Genomic DNA, 17546 nt, shown 5'->3' with positions numbered 1-17546 from the left:
AGTAGAATATCTAATCTAATCTAAATAAACCTACCTTCTAAGTAAGAAGTTATTATAGCAGGTAAAGAAAAAAGCTAAACTGCTTCTTCACCTGACAGATAGTCAGCGCGCAATAATAATGGAAGATATGGTTTTCAAATGGAAAATAAGGCATCATCAGAAAGAACACAGCCCGGATGAAAATATGCTCATTTCTTCAAGGCCTGTGTAAAAATGAAACAGCTGTGGTAAGTCTGAAGATAGGCACCAGCGGCAGTGTAGAATCTCTTTCAAACCCCTGCTACCTTTGTGATGTTTTAAACCAGGCTTTCCCAAACTGTGGTACGCGAACTCCAGGGGGTGCGCGACATGAAAATGGTAATGCAATGGATTTGTATTGTTTGCTACAGTTTAAATTTAAAATGTAAACTAATTAAAAAAAGTCTTCAAATAATTTAAATAACTTAAGTAGCTTTATGTCTCTGCCCTTTAGTGAACATAAAATATATTTTCAGGTTGAGATACCAATTTCATCCAAGAGAGAAGAACACATATGGATGCAGGATAGACAATTAAAAACACTTAACAAAATAATTTCACTTACAGCACCTTTAAAGCTGCCTGGGTTTCATTAGTCAATACTTTTGCAGAAACTTCTACTGATTCTACTCGGCCTGACAAATTCAGTCACTCACAAAGGGTTTTAAAGGTATTCACAAACATGAATTGACTGATATCGTTTTAATCTGTTTTAATTACTCAGATCAATCATTAAATGCTCGTATATCTGTGTTTTCCCCTTGAAGCTGGATGCCAGCAGGAAATCCCGGTCGTCAATAGATACCATAGAGAATGCTCTGGGAGCCTGGATGTTCAGCTCCTGTGACTGGACAAAATGGCCCCGCTTGGGGTCCCATTGGTAGACCTGTGTCAGTGAATAATCGCTGCCTAAGATGGCGTATTGCCAGTTGCCGATGGAGACTGGTTGGAATACCATAGAGCCACGGGACGGAACTGTCTGGGCCTCTTTGAACATGGCTCCATCCCAGCGCATCACCTTGGAGTCACCGATGAACCTTGTCAAACAAATGAACACCTCACCTAGGAAACAAACAAAAACATGCATAAATCGGGTTACTACAAAATGCTGTGCATGTATCATGGCCTTACGATCGTTAACTAATCTAAGACTAAAATGAAAAGGGACTTTTTCTCCATGAATATATAATTGGGGTGGTTGTATTTTGTCTCCCTGCTTCTATTGATACATTTAGGTTGTGTCAAAGGTCATGTCTCAGAGCTAGACACAGATCTGACACAAATTATGACCTGATGGTTAAGATTAAATGTATCCCCTGTGCAAGCAGGCAGGATTAGCTCAATGATAAATAAATTCAGCACTTGTGCAGGAAACCCGGTTCAAATCCGGGGTAGAAGATTAAAGTTACATAGTGCAGCTGTAACTGAAGCTAAAATGAAAATAAAGTAAACTAGACAAAGTGCCAATCGGCACAGGTCTCCACCAGGGCAGGTCAGGTTGTGGCCTCATGGTGGCGCTATAACAGGCTGTTGAGGAAGATTTGGGCCGGAGGTTCGTGTTGGAGGGATGCAGGTACAATGTTTTTCCATGTGTGCATACATAAGTTGTATACAGATCGATGCAGTTATAGCTAAAAACAGGAATTGGCCTGTTATAGCGCCACCGTGAGGCTGATTTTGAGGAAAAAATTGTGGCATGTCGTCCTCGGCCTAGTGAAAATGTGCGTGTATAATTTAACGGAAATTGCACACTGTTTGTGATTTGTGGCCTTTTTTCGAAATGGACGAATCGTGTGAGCTTTGGAAGCCAATCTTAGCCAATCAGAATGGAAGATGGGAAATGGTGGCGCTCCGTGTTGATCACATGACTATGGAGATAGTGTATACCGATTTGCGTGAAATTTGGATAAAATCTGAAGGAGTAATAATAGAAAATGTGTTTTACATATGTCGGCCTCCTGGTGGCGCTATAAAGAGCAGATGTGAAAAATTCCAGGCAAAGGTTTTTCCTTGGCCTCTAGGGAGTTGGCATACAAAGTTATCCACAGATCCGTGCAGTTAGAGGTAAAAACACTTTTCGGCCAGTTATAGCGCCACCTTGAGGCTGAGTTGAAATTGTTCATGTGGCATTTCGTCCTCGGCCTAGTGGGAATGTGGGTGCACAATTTCACGGAAATCACGCGATGTGTTCATGATTTGCAGCATTTTGTTTGAAACTGAGCACTCCTGTGAACTTTGGAAGCCAATCTTAACCAATCAGGATGGAGTCTGATAAATCTGAAAGACCCGTTTCGTTGAATGGCTCTAGAGAGACTGTGTACCAATTTGCGTAATGTTTGGACAAAATCTGTAGGTGTACTGTGCAAAAACTTGTTTTGCACAAAGCGGCCTCCTGGTGGCGCTATAACAGGCCGTTCTGGAAAGTTTGGGGCAGAGGTTCATCGTTGGCATCCAGGGAGTGTGTGTGCAAAATGTGGCATCGACCGGGTTAACGGTGGCCGAGATTAGCTGCTCACGGACACACGGACGGACGGACGGACACACGGACGGACACACACACACACGGACGGACACACGGACGGACGGAGTGCAAAACATACTCTCCCCACATGCCTTCGGCCTGGTGGAGACAATAAAGAAATAGCCATATATAAACTAAAATGAACAATGCAAAACTAACTCAAATTAAATGAACTAAAACCAAATAGAATTACATTTACTTGTGTTTTATGTGTTGTACTGTTTGTGTTTTGTTATTACTAACATATTTTGCCTAATTTGCTCTTTTGCAAAAGCAGCTTTTGAATGCTACTCTCAGGGCAGCTTAAATGCTATATTCATACACCAACGTTAAATTGCTGCTCTGAGGGCAGCTTTTGAATGCTTCTTACAACCATGTTCATTTGCTGCTCTGAGGGCAGCTTTTGAATGCTGCTCTCAGGGCAGCGTAAATGCTATACATATAGTACCAATGTTAATTTGCTGCAGCTTTCAAAAGCTACCCTCAGAGCTTTTGAATTCTGCTCTCAGAGCAGCTGAGCCCTGACTGCAGAATGTGCCTTAATAGCTTGCTAGCTAAATTTGAAAATGATTTTAAAACACTGAATTGGTGCAAATTCAGCAGGAGTAGAGAAGAATTCAGTAGGAGCAGAGAGCTCTTGCTGATTGGACGGGCGCAAGGGCCAATTAAATTGAATGCTGCCCTCAGAACACATTCCAAGGCGTATATCTAATGTGCGGCTGAGCATAGACATGGTTAACGCCCCGCCTGCCTCTGATTGGCCTACTGAGTCCCAACACTGCCCGTCTTGACTGTCCACTGAAGTGGATATAGCTATGCTGGATAGTCTGTTCTCTGCTTTATTTAGAAGTACACACCCAAATCAAATCATAGTACATCGTGTTCAATCAATTATCCAATCAAAGCAAACGGGATAAACAATATTAGTTTGGCTGTTCTACAAAAATAAAACGTACAAGTTAGTTACAAGGCTGCATTCTGTCGCGCGTGCCAAGCTGTCATTCTCTTGTATTATTTTTCTACCACGGAGTAACCTCGCATCTCGGAGGACAGTCGAGACAGGCAGTGTCGGTCGGCCAATCAGGCAGGCGGGGCGTTACCATGCCTATGCTCAGCCGCACATTAGATATACGCCATTCCAAGGTATATAAAGTAACATCTGCTGTTAAATGCAATGATACAGCACCTGCACAGTTTCTTGTCATTTGAAGTGATAGTAGAACTATCTATCTAATATATCACTATTCACTACCAGTGTTGGCAAGTAACTTAAGTAATATACTACTTTCAGTAATATTATTACTTTTTTCCAGTAATATGTAACTTAACTAGTTACTTTCACATTTTGAGTAATAATATTACATTTACTTTTTTTCAAAAGTAATATTATTACTATTTTCACGAGCCTTGGTGGAACTGTGGGTTTGAGTGTTTATTCATAATGGTAGACTGGGTTGAAGTCAAGTTGCTTTGCAGACTGCTGATCCGCTCTAGATCTAGACTCTAGAGCGGATACGGAAACGATGCACACTCGTCGGTACGTATGTGTGAAGTATCGGATGCAGAAGGGCGGGCCTTAAACCGTCTGGAACACGGAACAACAACCTAAACTAGTGTGTGTAACTCGTTAGACTGCACTGTTAGAGAGAAGAGATGTAAATAAACTAACAATGGAGGAGGTGGAGGAGACAGAAACACCGGCACAACAAAGCGTTATAACATTCAATACTTGGAAGTATTCGCATTATTTTGAGTATGTCCGTGATCAAGACGAGATGAACATTATTGTCCGCTGCAAGTTGTGCATACGGAAGAAGCTATATTCCACGTCGAAATCTACTTCTAATCTATGTGTACAAATGGACCCATCATCATGAGTTAAATAAACACTGCAGAATAGGGGAGGGGGGACTGCTAATGTTGAAAATGCAAAGTAAGACTTTTGGGGACAAAATATGCAATTACTGGGGGCGAGAGAAAAAAGTAATAAGTAAAGTAATAAGTAACTAGTTACTTTTCTCAGGGAGTAATAAGTAGTGTAACTTTATTACTTTTTTTAAAAGTAATAAGTAATAAGTAGTATATTAGTGTTAAAGTAATATTTTGCCAACACTGTTCACTACTCAGTAGTGATATACAGGTAATGCTCACACCTTTGACCTGGAAGTGCTTGACAGAGAAGACATCCTCCATCTCTGGTATGTCAGTTCTGCGGTCAAACCGCTTGTGGCTCTTGTTCCAGTGGTAGACCACAGGCCTCTGGGAGCTGCTGGACAGGATGAGGTGCGGCTTGTTGGCAATCTCCAGATATTCCACATCTGTGTCCCGGTGCCATGGATGGAGAGACTGGTGAGAGTAGAAGCCATTGCCGTTCCACTTGTACACTGTTGTGGAGCCTGCCTGTAAGAACATCATTATAACACATTATTTGAAAATCCCACAAAATAATGCATAAATTAATATGTAGGATATTTGGACATAAAATGTCTAGCCACTGTATATATTATTTATAAGGAATCTCACTTGGTGTTTAGTGTAATCATGTTAATATTATAAACACATTTGATGTGCGATTTCTGTGCTAAACAACATGACACTGTAATGTGATTAATAGAGCCCAATAGCCCATTGATGTAAACAACCTCTTAAATAGACCCCCACCCCCTCCTCAAGTGGCAATTCAGAAAATGAAAAGTCTACCATTTGGATGATATACGTAGTCATGTGGTACAGTACTGTATTTGATGTGATGGTATGAGTCATACTTTGACCATTACTTACACAGCTTTATTTTTTAAGCAAGTCATGCTTTGATGAAATTCTGATGACCAAATCGTTAGCAATAAATTGAGTTTTTGCTGGGAGAAAGTGTGTGGGAGACTCACCCTGAACAATACAGGATATTGTCTTTATTTTTCCCACAACCCTTGTGACCTCTCACTTCGCTGTAACTCCAGTACTTGGTCACAGTGTTGCAATGCAGGATAGCAGGATTTATTTTAAAGCCTGTGCACAATGTCATTGATCAGCCTATAGTTCACATGTAGAGAAGCCTGAGTGAAGAGGTCACTTAGGATAGCTAGTCACTAAATAAGCCCAGGGACAGCTGTTACTAAATTATTGTAATCTCAGTTAACTTGCTCACAGTGAGATCCCTCAAGAAGATATCAGAGTTATTCACTAGGCGACCTGAGAAAACAGAGCCTTTTATTAGGGGTGCAATTAAACTCCACAGGGATCTGTGTGAACTCTTAATCTTGGTTGCAAATCTATAGTTAGTTCAAGCAGTCAGAGCTCATCTCTGGGGCAAACCATATGCTCTGTTTGTCTGTCATGAATACAACATATCTTTGCCAAATAGGCATCTAGTAGCCTCGATACCAGGCTTTCATTTTTGTTGGTGCAAAAATTGAAAGCCTGGAGGAACGCATTGGCCGCTCTGGTCTAAAAGTGGGAGTCAACCCTTCCGGGTGGGCGTCGCTCCAAATGATGTGACGTAGCGCTGCACTAGGGGGGAGAGGAGGGGCCGGGGGTGACGGACAGATCGATGAGATCCAATCAGGGCGTGCGCAAATCTCAGCCGCGACCCGCCCCTGTAGACCAGAAACCTAACACGTTAGCTCAGGCTATAGGCATCTAGCAGCTAAGAATACAGTCTAATTATTTCATTACATGTGGTAAACAATGTCCTGTATATTCAATATGGTACATATATTTCATTCTTATTGGTAATATATATATATATAGTTACATGTTTCATTAGCTAGTTCGTCATAGCCTGGTTAATAAACCAGACTAATATCGCACGGACCGCAGGATATTAGTCTGGGGAGGCTCAGCTTGGATTTCATTTCCAGGGGGGCGGGTTGAAACATTTTGTCTTTGACGCAATTGGTCAGAGCTACTGTCAGTCAAAGGTCTCAAGCATTGAAAGTCACTGTACCAAAGCCCGCCCATATTGCATACCGTGTCCCGATTGGCCGCCCCATTTCTCTGGTGTAGGAAATGGGCGTACAATTGAGCCTCTCCAGACCGTAATCCGCCGGCAGGCAAAAAATGTTTTGCCAACGGCTGATTCGGTCTGGTTTATTAACCAGGCTAAGTTCGTCAGGCTTCTGAGTGTCACTCAGAATAGCCCTAGTCACTGATTGGTCAGTAAGCAAGGACACTTTAAGTCCCACCTCCCTGCATGTGAGGAGGGAACTCTTAACTTTCTACAGTATAAAGGCAATACGCTTTTGTTTATACGGTGTGTCATACAGGTACCAGTTGATTCGAAGGGACTCTGCCGTGTGTGACTCCATTTCCCATGGGCCTTGTTGTTCCTACGGCCTTGTAAACTGAGTGTGTCTGTATCAATAAACTGAGATACAACATTGGACGGAAGGAAAACTTCTCTGCCTGATTCATTGAGAGGGTGGCCACATGCCGTTGTCCTGCATGCACAGAGCCGTCGATCCAGATTCATCATCATACAGAAACGTGTCCATGAGTCAACAAGGAAGAGTGACACTGTTTCTGTGTTTTTAAATGGGAAATTCTGAACAGGCTGTAAAAGACTAACAATTTAAACAGTTGTTTCACAGCGGAATATCATTTCACCATCCCATTTCCACTACAGATGTCCATATGAACATTTCAATTCCTATGAATTCATGTTGGAAAATAGGTTAAAAAAATACTATGTGCTGGGCACGGTGGCACAGTCGGTAGTGCTGTCGCCTCACAGCTAGAAGGCCTTGGTTCGATTCCCGATGGGGACACTGTGGGCGTGTTCTCTCATCCGCGTCATCAGTGCCCATACCCGAGGCGGGGTTGGCGAAAGGGCATTTGTGTGTGGAGTTTGCATGTTCTCCCCGTGTCCCCTAAGATAGGTACCCAAACAAACATGCAGTAATCCTGGTCTCTAAACTACCTCCCCCTGGCCAGCCGGGGCACCTGATGGAGGGGAAAGGAATTGGTAGGAATAACGTGTTCCTTCCACACGCTACGCCCGGCCGGGGAAACTCCCCTCTGTCAGGTGAAAAGAACCAGCTTGGACTCCTTAATGCATATAAGGAAGCATGAGGTCAGTCTGCTGCCCTCCCCAGGTTGGCAGAGGAAGTGTATACACCAGGATTACATTAGACAATTGACACTGGGTGAAAAAATGCGTTGCAAAATCGTGGGATAAAAACTTAAAGAAAAAAAGATAATGCTATGTGCTATGCGTGCTGAAGATATTTGCTATGTGTTTACCAAATGATTAGTTCTACTACCTTTGGTAAATCTAAAATAACTGCCACAATAAAATGGGTTCATGTTATTAAAAGCTTAAGTTCTGTCAGATCAGTAATGAAAAGAGAGAAAAAGCCACCAGCCTTGGAGCTGTCGGCGATGACGAAGAAAGACTCTCCGTCGATCATGAAGGTCTCTATGTCGTTGGGTTTACGGATCTTCAGGATGTCGATGTCTTGGATCTTGATGAACTTGTTGGCAGAGGTGTCACGCTTGTAAATGTGTGAACCCCCAAACAGCTGGGCCACAATAACAAAGAGGAGATGGTCAATCACCATGGGCTTGCAGACCACAGTAGAGGCACCTGCGGTCATCAAGGAGAGAGGAATGGAAATTTATTTGCACGCACACACGCACGCACGCACGCACGCACACACGCACACACACACAGTGAACTTGCGGCTGAAAACACTTAAGAGTATATATTAAAGGCCTATTCATAGTCTGGATTTTCGGTGATGAGGTGACCACCGCTCCCTGTGGTGAGCTGACCACCGGAGCTGAAATAACGTTGCGCGGTGGTGAGTAAAAACAGAGAGAAGGGCTGGAGCGGTGGCGGTGGTTTGCTCTTCACCGCGGCTCGTGACGTCATGTTGTAGTTCGGTGCGGTCACCTGACCACCGAAACGCCAGACTATGTATGAGCCTTAATAGAGACGGCACCGGATTTCTCAGAGTGCATTCTGGGATGGATTGGGCCAAATCGTGAACGCGCTGGCCGTGGACTATTATTGCACACGTTCACGTATGAAACAGCGTTCACGTGTCATCATGAACGCGCGCAATGATAGTCAACGGACCGGCGCTGGCCCAGCACTGCAATACCACATTCGGCCACTATGTCTATTTCGCCCAGGGTTTCCTCCGGTTGCCGTTGCCCGTTTCTATTAATATATACTCTAAGTGAAACCAGTGCTGCAGGTGTGTGATGAAGACAAATAGAAAGGAGGATAAAACTAATCAAACAAAATCTAGTGAACCATATTATTCTGATAATAATGAAGGAACGATTTGGCTTTAGTTTAGACTGTGTGTACAGGCAAAAAGGCATTGAAGAAGACATTATTAAATTGACAATCCTTTATTTCAGCATATTTCTTTCACACAGATGAGTGTAATGTTGCTGTCTACTACTGTAACTCACTTTCTATGGTATCATAGGTCCTGAAGGTCATCTCAACGTGATCCCATTCCAGGAAACGGCATGTTCCCTCGAAGGGTTGGGCAAAAACAACATATTGATCTTCGCCAAAGGTGAAGGCCTCCACGGAAATAGACTCGAACTTCAGTGACTGATAGGCAGCAAACTCTGAAAACCAGAAAACATATAGCCTTATCGTCCTCATCTTCCCTTCCACTGAAGTCATAATGTATAATTGATGGATGTATGTATTTTTTAGTATGATTTACGCATGATATTGTCTTGAAAAGCAGATTGAATAACTGATCACTGTGGACATTTTCAAAGGACTGTTAAAAACTCACCTTTTTAAACAGGCCTTTCCATAGCCGGCCTGGTTAAATGTTGATTGCTTTATTTTACTCTACTTTTTTCTATTTTCTATTTTTGTCTTACTTTATTAATGATTTAGTTCTTAACTTGTTTTATTGACTATTGACTTGTTTTCATTTTATTGTTGTTAAAGCACTTTGTGACTGTAATTGTCTGTGAAAGGTGCTCTATAAATAAACTTTACTTACTTACTTACTTACAAAAAAAACCTCAATGGAAGGGTTTTGTGTTGTCGTACATGATAAAACTATGAGACATGACCAACATAAGAATGGCATGCAGACATTATCATATGGGAAAATGTTTAAAAAAATGTTTTTCTTTGTACACCGGCGTCGCGATGTCACATGTTGTGAGTGAGCTTGTTGTATTTTCATCATATGAAGGTGTTTAAAGACTTCACCTGCTGTGATGCAGTCAAAAGAGTGTGGTAGCAGGTCGTTGATCTTCTTGCCCTGGTGAATGGGAGGCCCACTGCAGTGGATCTGGTCCACTGTGGCATTGGTGTGATGGATCCACTCCACCAACCACTTCAGTTTGCAGTCGCACACTAGGTTGTTACCTCGCAGATCACTACATGTATATTATGGGGTGTTATCTACTGAATCAGGATCTGAATTCATTTCATTTTCCTTGTCTGACTTACTTCAGTTTAAGGGTAGATAAATTAATTCATGAATCAATCATTCAATCCATCAATGAATGACATGTATAACAAAAGTGTTTAAAATGTGAGTGAAAACTCCTGTTCGATGAGAGTGGACACTAGGGGACACTTGAGGCTATAGTGGTGAGGTTATGTCAGTCAATAGAAGTCAATCAGTCTCAACAAAATGGCTCAGTTGCAATGATGCAAAGCTATACTCAAACAATCTACACACCACTACATCTCAGAGACAAATGTTGTACTTTTTATGCCACTACATTTATCAAAGATCTTCCAAATCTTCCCAAAATGGATAATCTACACAAGGTGTGTTGGGAGCTGTAAGATTGTCTATTTTAGCTGTACGTTTTAAGATAGCGCTTAAATGCTTAATTAAAAAATTATAATTACAGTCATATAACATGATATACATTGCTTCTGAAATGGGCATTCTGCATAATGAGTACTTTTACTTTTGCCATGTATATTTTTATGGGATAACCTTGTAAGAAAGCATTTTGACAATATGGTATTGTAACTAAAGTAAAAAAATCAGGCTACTTCTTCCATCACTGCTGAGTTGAAATGACTGTAGCGTACTTACACTTTGCTCAAGGACTCCATTCCCTTAAAAACATCTTTTGGCAACGTCCCAAGGTTGTTGTATGCCAGACTCCTGCATGGCAACAACAAAACATTCAAAGAAAATTATAAAAATAACAATGTACAGAAGTGCTTTCAGGTAATACCAATATACCTGTCAGAAACGGGTCCTATTGAGAGATCTAATTTGAGATGGGATGAGACTGTGGCTGGATTCCAAAACGTAATCAAATATGGAAGTAAAATTACAGTGTAATTCATGACTGCTGCATTATTCAGGAGGACATGCTGACAATTTGACAAGTACAAACTGTACAGAGATCTTTTCTCTGATAATATGTTTGTGTATAATAGGGATAACACTCTTTTTTTCAAATTATTGGCATATTTTATTTATTTTTATTATATACTCTAGCTTATATAATATCTATTATATTGTAATATCCTGTGACCTCAAGGACTAGACTATATAATTTAATTATAGACGCCACCTTGGAGAGGATGACTGGCCACTGGCCAACTAATAATACTATTAGAGTCTGGAAGAAGCCTGAGGTCAGAGCTGAGTTTAAGGTTACAGTACAGTTATTATATTTAGACTTAAGCTTAAGGTCACTCGTGAGTCGTGTTATCAGCTATATATAGTCTTAGCAAGGTTTGCAAACGAGAGAGGAACATTTTGGTCACTTTCCAAAGGAAATCACAGAATACACATTTTCAGCTTTGAATATTTGGTGGACAAGAATTGAACTGTGCAAGCACATTACTGTACATTTGGCATTTCAGTACATTTCCGTACTTACTCACATTAGCATATTTTATCCTATGATGGGAATTTGTTTTGAAATACATAAATACTGAAACATGTTGGATTCAGTAAAAAACAATTTCTTCATCTAGCATTCTTGTTCAAAAATGGGGTCCCTTTATATTCCTCTGTAGTTTTAGAAACATTAAAGAACACACATCTCCATCCATATTTGTCAGCTAAAACCTCCTTCATAATATGTCCTGCAGAAACCTGATCTAGTAGAGTCGACCTTGAACAGGCAGTAGCAGCACTGCTGCTTACCAATGCACTTCTGACAATTATGAAGTTGACAGTGACAGGAAACTGAAAAATGGACATTGAAGAACATATTGATGAAAAATGCTTATTGCCGTGTTAAAACCTTGGTCAATGGTCAAATGTGAGTGTAATAGTTCAATGAACTTTGCAAAGAGGAGTGATTCTGGCTTTTCATGAGTTAATCTTATCCGATAAATCAGGTTGTTGTAACCACATAATCCCTATTGTTTGCTTGTTGTACAACGCAGTACATATTATGTAGCCTACTGCATTGTACAGCAAATACTGAAAATTGTTTATCTACAATATTGGCAAATTTCTTTGGACCAAAGATGTATATTTTCTCTGAATGTTCACTTATATTTCACATAATGTTCGGCTAGCATCCCCTAGTATCCCCATCCCCAGAATAGGGACACTAGGGTTCACGTGGTTAAGACATTTAGAAAAGGCACAAAGGAATGAAGGACCAGAGGCAAAGGTTAGGGAGAGTACTTGTATCTACTGTATATATGAGAACAGGTACTTACAGATGTATCAGTCCCTTGAGACCCCGGAATGCAAATGGAGATATCGATGCAATTTTATTGTTTTCAATGAACCTATGGAAAATGTTAAAAGCATGAATAACATGAATTACCCTAGCCATATCCACCAACAAACATGTTATTGTAATGTACACAAATCTAAGAGTAATGCTTGGGATTTTGAGAGAAATCACTTACAGGTATTCCAGATGCGGAAGTCCCAGGAAGGCATCTTCATCAATGAAGTCAAATGAATTGGCTGTGAACAAACTATGAGGAAGAACAAAGGGACAAATGATGTTTGATTGTACATGTGAGACGTAGCTGGAGCAGTAAATTATCATTATAGAACGTTAAAAAATAATAATAATAATAATGGGTGACTTATCTCACCCTTGAGAACAAGAGATTCATTGAGTATGTCTGCCTAAGAAGGCATGTGATAAAAGAGTGAATTACAGGAAGTACAACAAATCACAGGCAATGCCTGTGATTGTAGCATAAGTGGTGCGTTAATCATTTTGACATTTCTCTGTGAAACAGGCATCTCCCACACATTATGGAGGCCAATCATTCTGGATAGAATATGACAAATCTGACTGATACATGTTGATCATCACACGACTCCAGAGTGAGATAATGTTTACCGATTTGTGTGCGTTTTGTACTTACTACTTAGCAAAAAGTGTGTTTTGAAAAAAGCGCAAAAAAGTAGCCTATGTTGAAAGTTGCATGAAAGGATCCAATGAATCCAGCCCGGGGGAAAACATTTTTGATTGTGTGACTTATGCTTCGAGAGAGTTATAGGTCAAAAGGTCTTCCTTGGCCTACTGGGAGTGTGTGTGTGTGTGTGTGTGTGTAAAGTTTCATGCTGATTGGTACAGCAGTGTCTCGCGTCTGAGATTAGCTAAACAGACCGGCGGGCAGTATGACACACAGACGGACAAGGGTGAAAATATAATCTCTGCCTCCCGGCCTTTAATTTGGAGATGATTAATAGGACCACATTTACCAGTGCACAGGATTTATAACCCTGAAAAAAATTAGGATGACCACCTACTGAGACATGAATCAATAAATAAGTGCTGCACATAGATGTACTGTAGAACAAATTGTATGTCTCTATGATGCTGTATCACTGCAATGACTGCAAAAAAACTATTGGAAATTAGAAATAAGAAAATAATATCAGCTATAGCTTATTTTCCTATAGTACACATAATTACATACAAAGAACATCATTGTGCATATTCTTCTCAAAATCACATCCCTTTTTGGAGAAAGTTGTTGAATATTTCAAGAGCACAATTACTTTTATCATTGTGTAATGGTTACTTATGAAAATACACTTATTATTAACGTCCTTTAATTATCGACGGTGAAGCCGTCTGTCATAATAACAGGTCATACCTGTTATTTAACACCCTCTTGTTCCATCCTGTAATGTTTTCTTAAAGGGATTGTGACATTAAAAAAAAGGTTTTGGAATTGTTCTTGGTTTTTTTTAGGTTTTCTAATCTCAATTGCACCCAAAAAACATGAACTTTTAACATTCAGTAGATTTTCTGTGATCTGGGGTTTTCTGGCTCAAACAGGTGCTCTGATTTGCCGGCAGTAACTGCAAATCCCATATATGTCAATGGGATTTGCCAGCAGATGTCACTGTTTCACTGTGTTGCCTGTTTTCATTGTAGCTCAAAAGGCCCAAAAAACCCCAAAGAAAACTTCAGACCACAGAAAATCCACTGAATGTTCAAAGTTCAGGTTTTTTGGGTGTAATTGAGGTCATAAAACCTAAAAGAAAAAAGAAAAATAAATGAAAATTAATGTCATAAAACCTTTAATCACTGCTCCCGGCATGTCTGTTTTCCAAAACTAACAAAAGGACGCTTTAATAAAACACAGCATCTGTGTCATTTTAGACGCGTTGGCTATTCAAAATGAGCAGATCTACAGGTTCAGTCACACAGTGACAGTTTGAAAAATGTTTGAAATGTTTGAAAAACCTTGAAAGTGTGAAACTACTGACTTAGAAGGTATTTGTATAGAATCGGCCTCAAGTCTTAATGAACATGCATGATCTTTATATCACCAGTGCCCTGCTTTGCATTCACAAATGGAGGCCGTTATATATAGGTTGTTGTATAATTACATCTACAGCATAGTACCAACTGCGGAACAGATCTACTGATGAATCAATATGCGAGTCATTTGGGACTTCTGTTGCTCATGGACACCTGGACATTAGATACACAAGGACAAATAAATTGTGAGTTCATTGCCAACATCATTCTGGAGCGTGTGCTGGACTGCAGCCAAGAGAAATGTTTTGTTGAGATGATGCATTGTTTAATTATGATGTGATGTCATGGCCATTAATCCTGATAAATACCTATCACAGGTAAACAGTTACGCTTTTAAACCGTTGCTATGTGCACTTACAATAATACATTACTCAATACTGCATACATATCCTCTAGTCCAAAATCTGTAATTGTATAGTTGTAATAAAGTCAAACAATAAAGCATGGAATGTCGATGTTCCATAAATGTCTTGGCTCCATCTCTCTCTCTTGTTCTGTTTGCCTTTTGAAGTACACCACACACCCACACCCACACACCCACACACACACACACACACACACACACACACACACACACACACACACACACACACACACACACACACACACACACACACACACACACACACAGAGATCTCTCTCTCTCTCTCTCTCTCCTGCTGCTACTCTATTGCATAATCCTGACAACATTACAGATAATCCCCTTTAAATCAGCATATCAAGTGCACAGTCTATTTTAATGTCCTCTGCATGGAACACCTGCTTTGTTCTTTGTCAATAGGCCTACTGACTGCACTGGTCTGGAACCTTTATTATTTACTATCTTGAAAGTTGGTTACCATTGGACAAGCAGATCAGAATAAGTTATGTATTGTTCTCATTTATTATTTGATTAACATTTACACTTGGAATAAATTGTGTTGTTTGCCCTAATTTTAAAGGTAACTTAGCTTCTGCACCCCACAATGAATTTGTAATAGGCTATTACAAATCCACATATCCACATGTGTGATAGTGTAAGAATGATTCAACCCTTTTTAACTGGTATAGACAGCATTCGCAGCAAGCATAGTGCACCATGCACACATCGGTCATCATCTCATCATTGACTTGGAGACAGACACAAAGGAGCCAATGATGATCTGATCAATAAATGGACATGTCTGTCACTCACAGAAGCTGTAGAGCAGGGGTATGAACGAAGCTCCCTGCTGCGATTTCACTGAATCCAGACTTGACAAAAGATCTGAAAAGAAATAGGGAAACACATTATGAATAGCACAACAACGTACATCCACTGGTATTTTTTATATAGGCCTATTGTAACAAAACTGCACTTTTTTTTATTGAAGGTAGGCTATAGGTTTTTTTTTTTTTTTTTTAAGATTTATTCATTGATAATGCAGATATTTACAACAATGAATTACAGAATCATGATTTCTTTTTTTAAACAAGACAAGACATTGAAGGTATAGGTTTAATTGTAGTAGGCTACTTCGCAATTAAATGCATGATTCGATCCTGTCTTTGTTGGGAGTCGGACTACTTACAGTGAGATGACATCGGAAGGGAAAGTGTGGGGAACAGATCTGACGTTCTCACACAGGGCATTATCTTTAGTGCACGTGCATGCAGTGGGACATCTGGGCTGTTTCAGTCTTCTGCCCTCTACCAAAACCAAGCTGCAGACAGCGGCGACCCACAGCAACATTCTCCATCCTTTAAATGATCTGTCAGACTCCGTGCAGTGCCGGTATCCCATTATTTCTGTCCGTCCGTTCCAGTAATATTCCTCCTACATATGAACTTCTTCTCGGTCAAATTCCCAAGGTGTCCCGACCCGCAATGCCAGGAAATATCGGGTGTCTTCTCTTCTTTAGCCTGTTTATTAGGCTATAAAGAGGCAGTGGATTTGTATTGTGGTCTGATGTAGGCTTGGGTCTATGCTTCTTGCGTCTCAATAGGAAGGCACCCGTCCAATGAATTCGTTCCGCTATGCTCGGGATTATAAATGCAGGACAGAGAGAATGCAAAAAAACATGAAAGATTGCATTTAAAAAAAAATCTCTTATCCTTATAGACCTATTGTTGAAAAGTGCTGATTCGAAGGAAATGTTACTTACGACGGTCTATTTGTTATTGCTGTTGTCTTTTCAGGTTTTGGTACAAAGAAGTTGTCTATAAATTAGGCAACCATGCAGAAAGAAAGAAAACAAAAAAAACGTGGACACTCATGAACGAGAGAAGATGAGAGAGAGAGAGAGAGAGAGAGAGAGAGAGAGAGAGAGAGAGAGAGAGAGAGAGAGGAGGGGTAGGTGCGCTTTTTTGAGCTTTTATTCATGTGCGCTCCGCTCCAGAAGCATGAATGGCTGCTAATGTGAAGCCGTTATTCATGAGGGCCCGTCTGCTAAAAGCACCTGCTTCATTCAAACGCTGCTCGCTGACCACGGCATGCCGCATAATAATGATCTTGATTTGATCATAATCTTTCTAACAATTTCCTGTATAGAGACTATACTATAGTCAATTTGGTTGGCATGCTTTCATCTACCCATCTACCCAATAGTATAGACATTAGGCTAATGCATTTTGCGCTGGTGTTTTAAAGCTGCTATTAATCATTATTATTTTCTTTCTTTATTTCTTTCCAGTCCCACTCATTCCAGTGCATGCAGTGTATTTGTTGAGTTCAGTGGGGTGTCTCTGTAACACTGGACTTCTGTTCCAAAAGAACTGTGGCCTGCAAGTTTCATCCCTGCCATATTGTAAAGAATTCAGCTACAGTGTTCAAAAAGTACAACAGGAGCATTGTTCAACCAAACTGCCTAAGAATTCTGTCAGCAGCCTGTTGACAGGATGTAGTAGGGTCACTGCTGATTGCTTCCAAGTTCCAGGGGTGTAATTGTAATGAAGGTGTTTTTATAGGCTAGGCTATAGCAGCCTATATGGTGGAACAATTCAAAAGGATTGCACATGGACATTTCCTAAAGCTATAGCCTACTCCTACACCAAATGGAAACACTTATGTTTAACGCTGTGGTAAATTCAATTAAAAACGAATGAGTAAATTAGTAGCCTATAAATGAATACATCAAAAATAAATAACACAACTTTTCAAAGCGAAATATACGAGACCCTGCTTTAGTTAAAAAAGACCATTGTGTATGCATAGAGTTGTTTTTATCATGTGTAAAATGACATTCCAGATGTCGCAAAATAATCTAGTAGGCGGAGTGTATTATACAGACTTGGTACTGCCATCATCACACTGCGACTGCCTGCCTGCCTG

General features: G+C 40.4%; 2 protein-coding genes across 2 annotated transcripts in view; one reads left to right on the top strand and one right to left on the bottom strand.

Moving 5' to 3' along the window:
- LOC310874920 (leucine-rich glioma-inactivated protein 1-like) overlaps positions 1-17546 on the top strand; it is a 429872-nt gene that overhangs the window by 312486 nt on the left and 99840 nt on the right. The window lies entirely within an intron of this gene.
- On the bottom strand, positions 434-16436 carry LOC310874876 (leucine-rich glioma-inactivated protein 1-like). The gene is made up of 11 exons (XM_083787793.1): positions 16381-16436; positions 15808-16250; positions 15432-15503; positions 12372-12443; positions 12177-12248; positions 10579-10650; positions 9732-9901; positions 8960-9124; positions 7896-8120; positions 4693-4935; positions 434-1080 (listed from the first exon to the last, which is right to left on the bottom strand). Exons 2-11 carry the CDS (start codon positions 16017-16019, stop codon positions 731-733), a joined length of 1653 nt encoding a protein of 550 aa, XP_083643919.1. The 5' UTR covers positions 16020-16250; positions 16381-16436; the 3' UTR covers positions 434-730.

Source organism: Protomyctophum parallelum (assembly GCF_964188405.1).
Source record: "Protomyctophum parallelum genome assembly, chromosome: 17".
NCBI classification, from domain to species: domain Eukaryota; kingdom Metazoa; phylum Chordata; class Actinopteri; order Myctophiformes; family Myctophidae; genus Protomyctophum; species Protomyctophum parallelum.
Note: the sequence above shows the minus strand (reverse complement) of the source record. Positions and strands in the feature narration are given on the sequence as shown.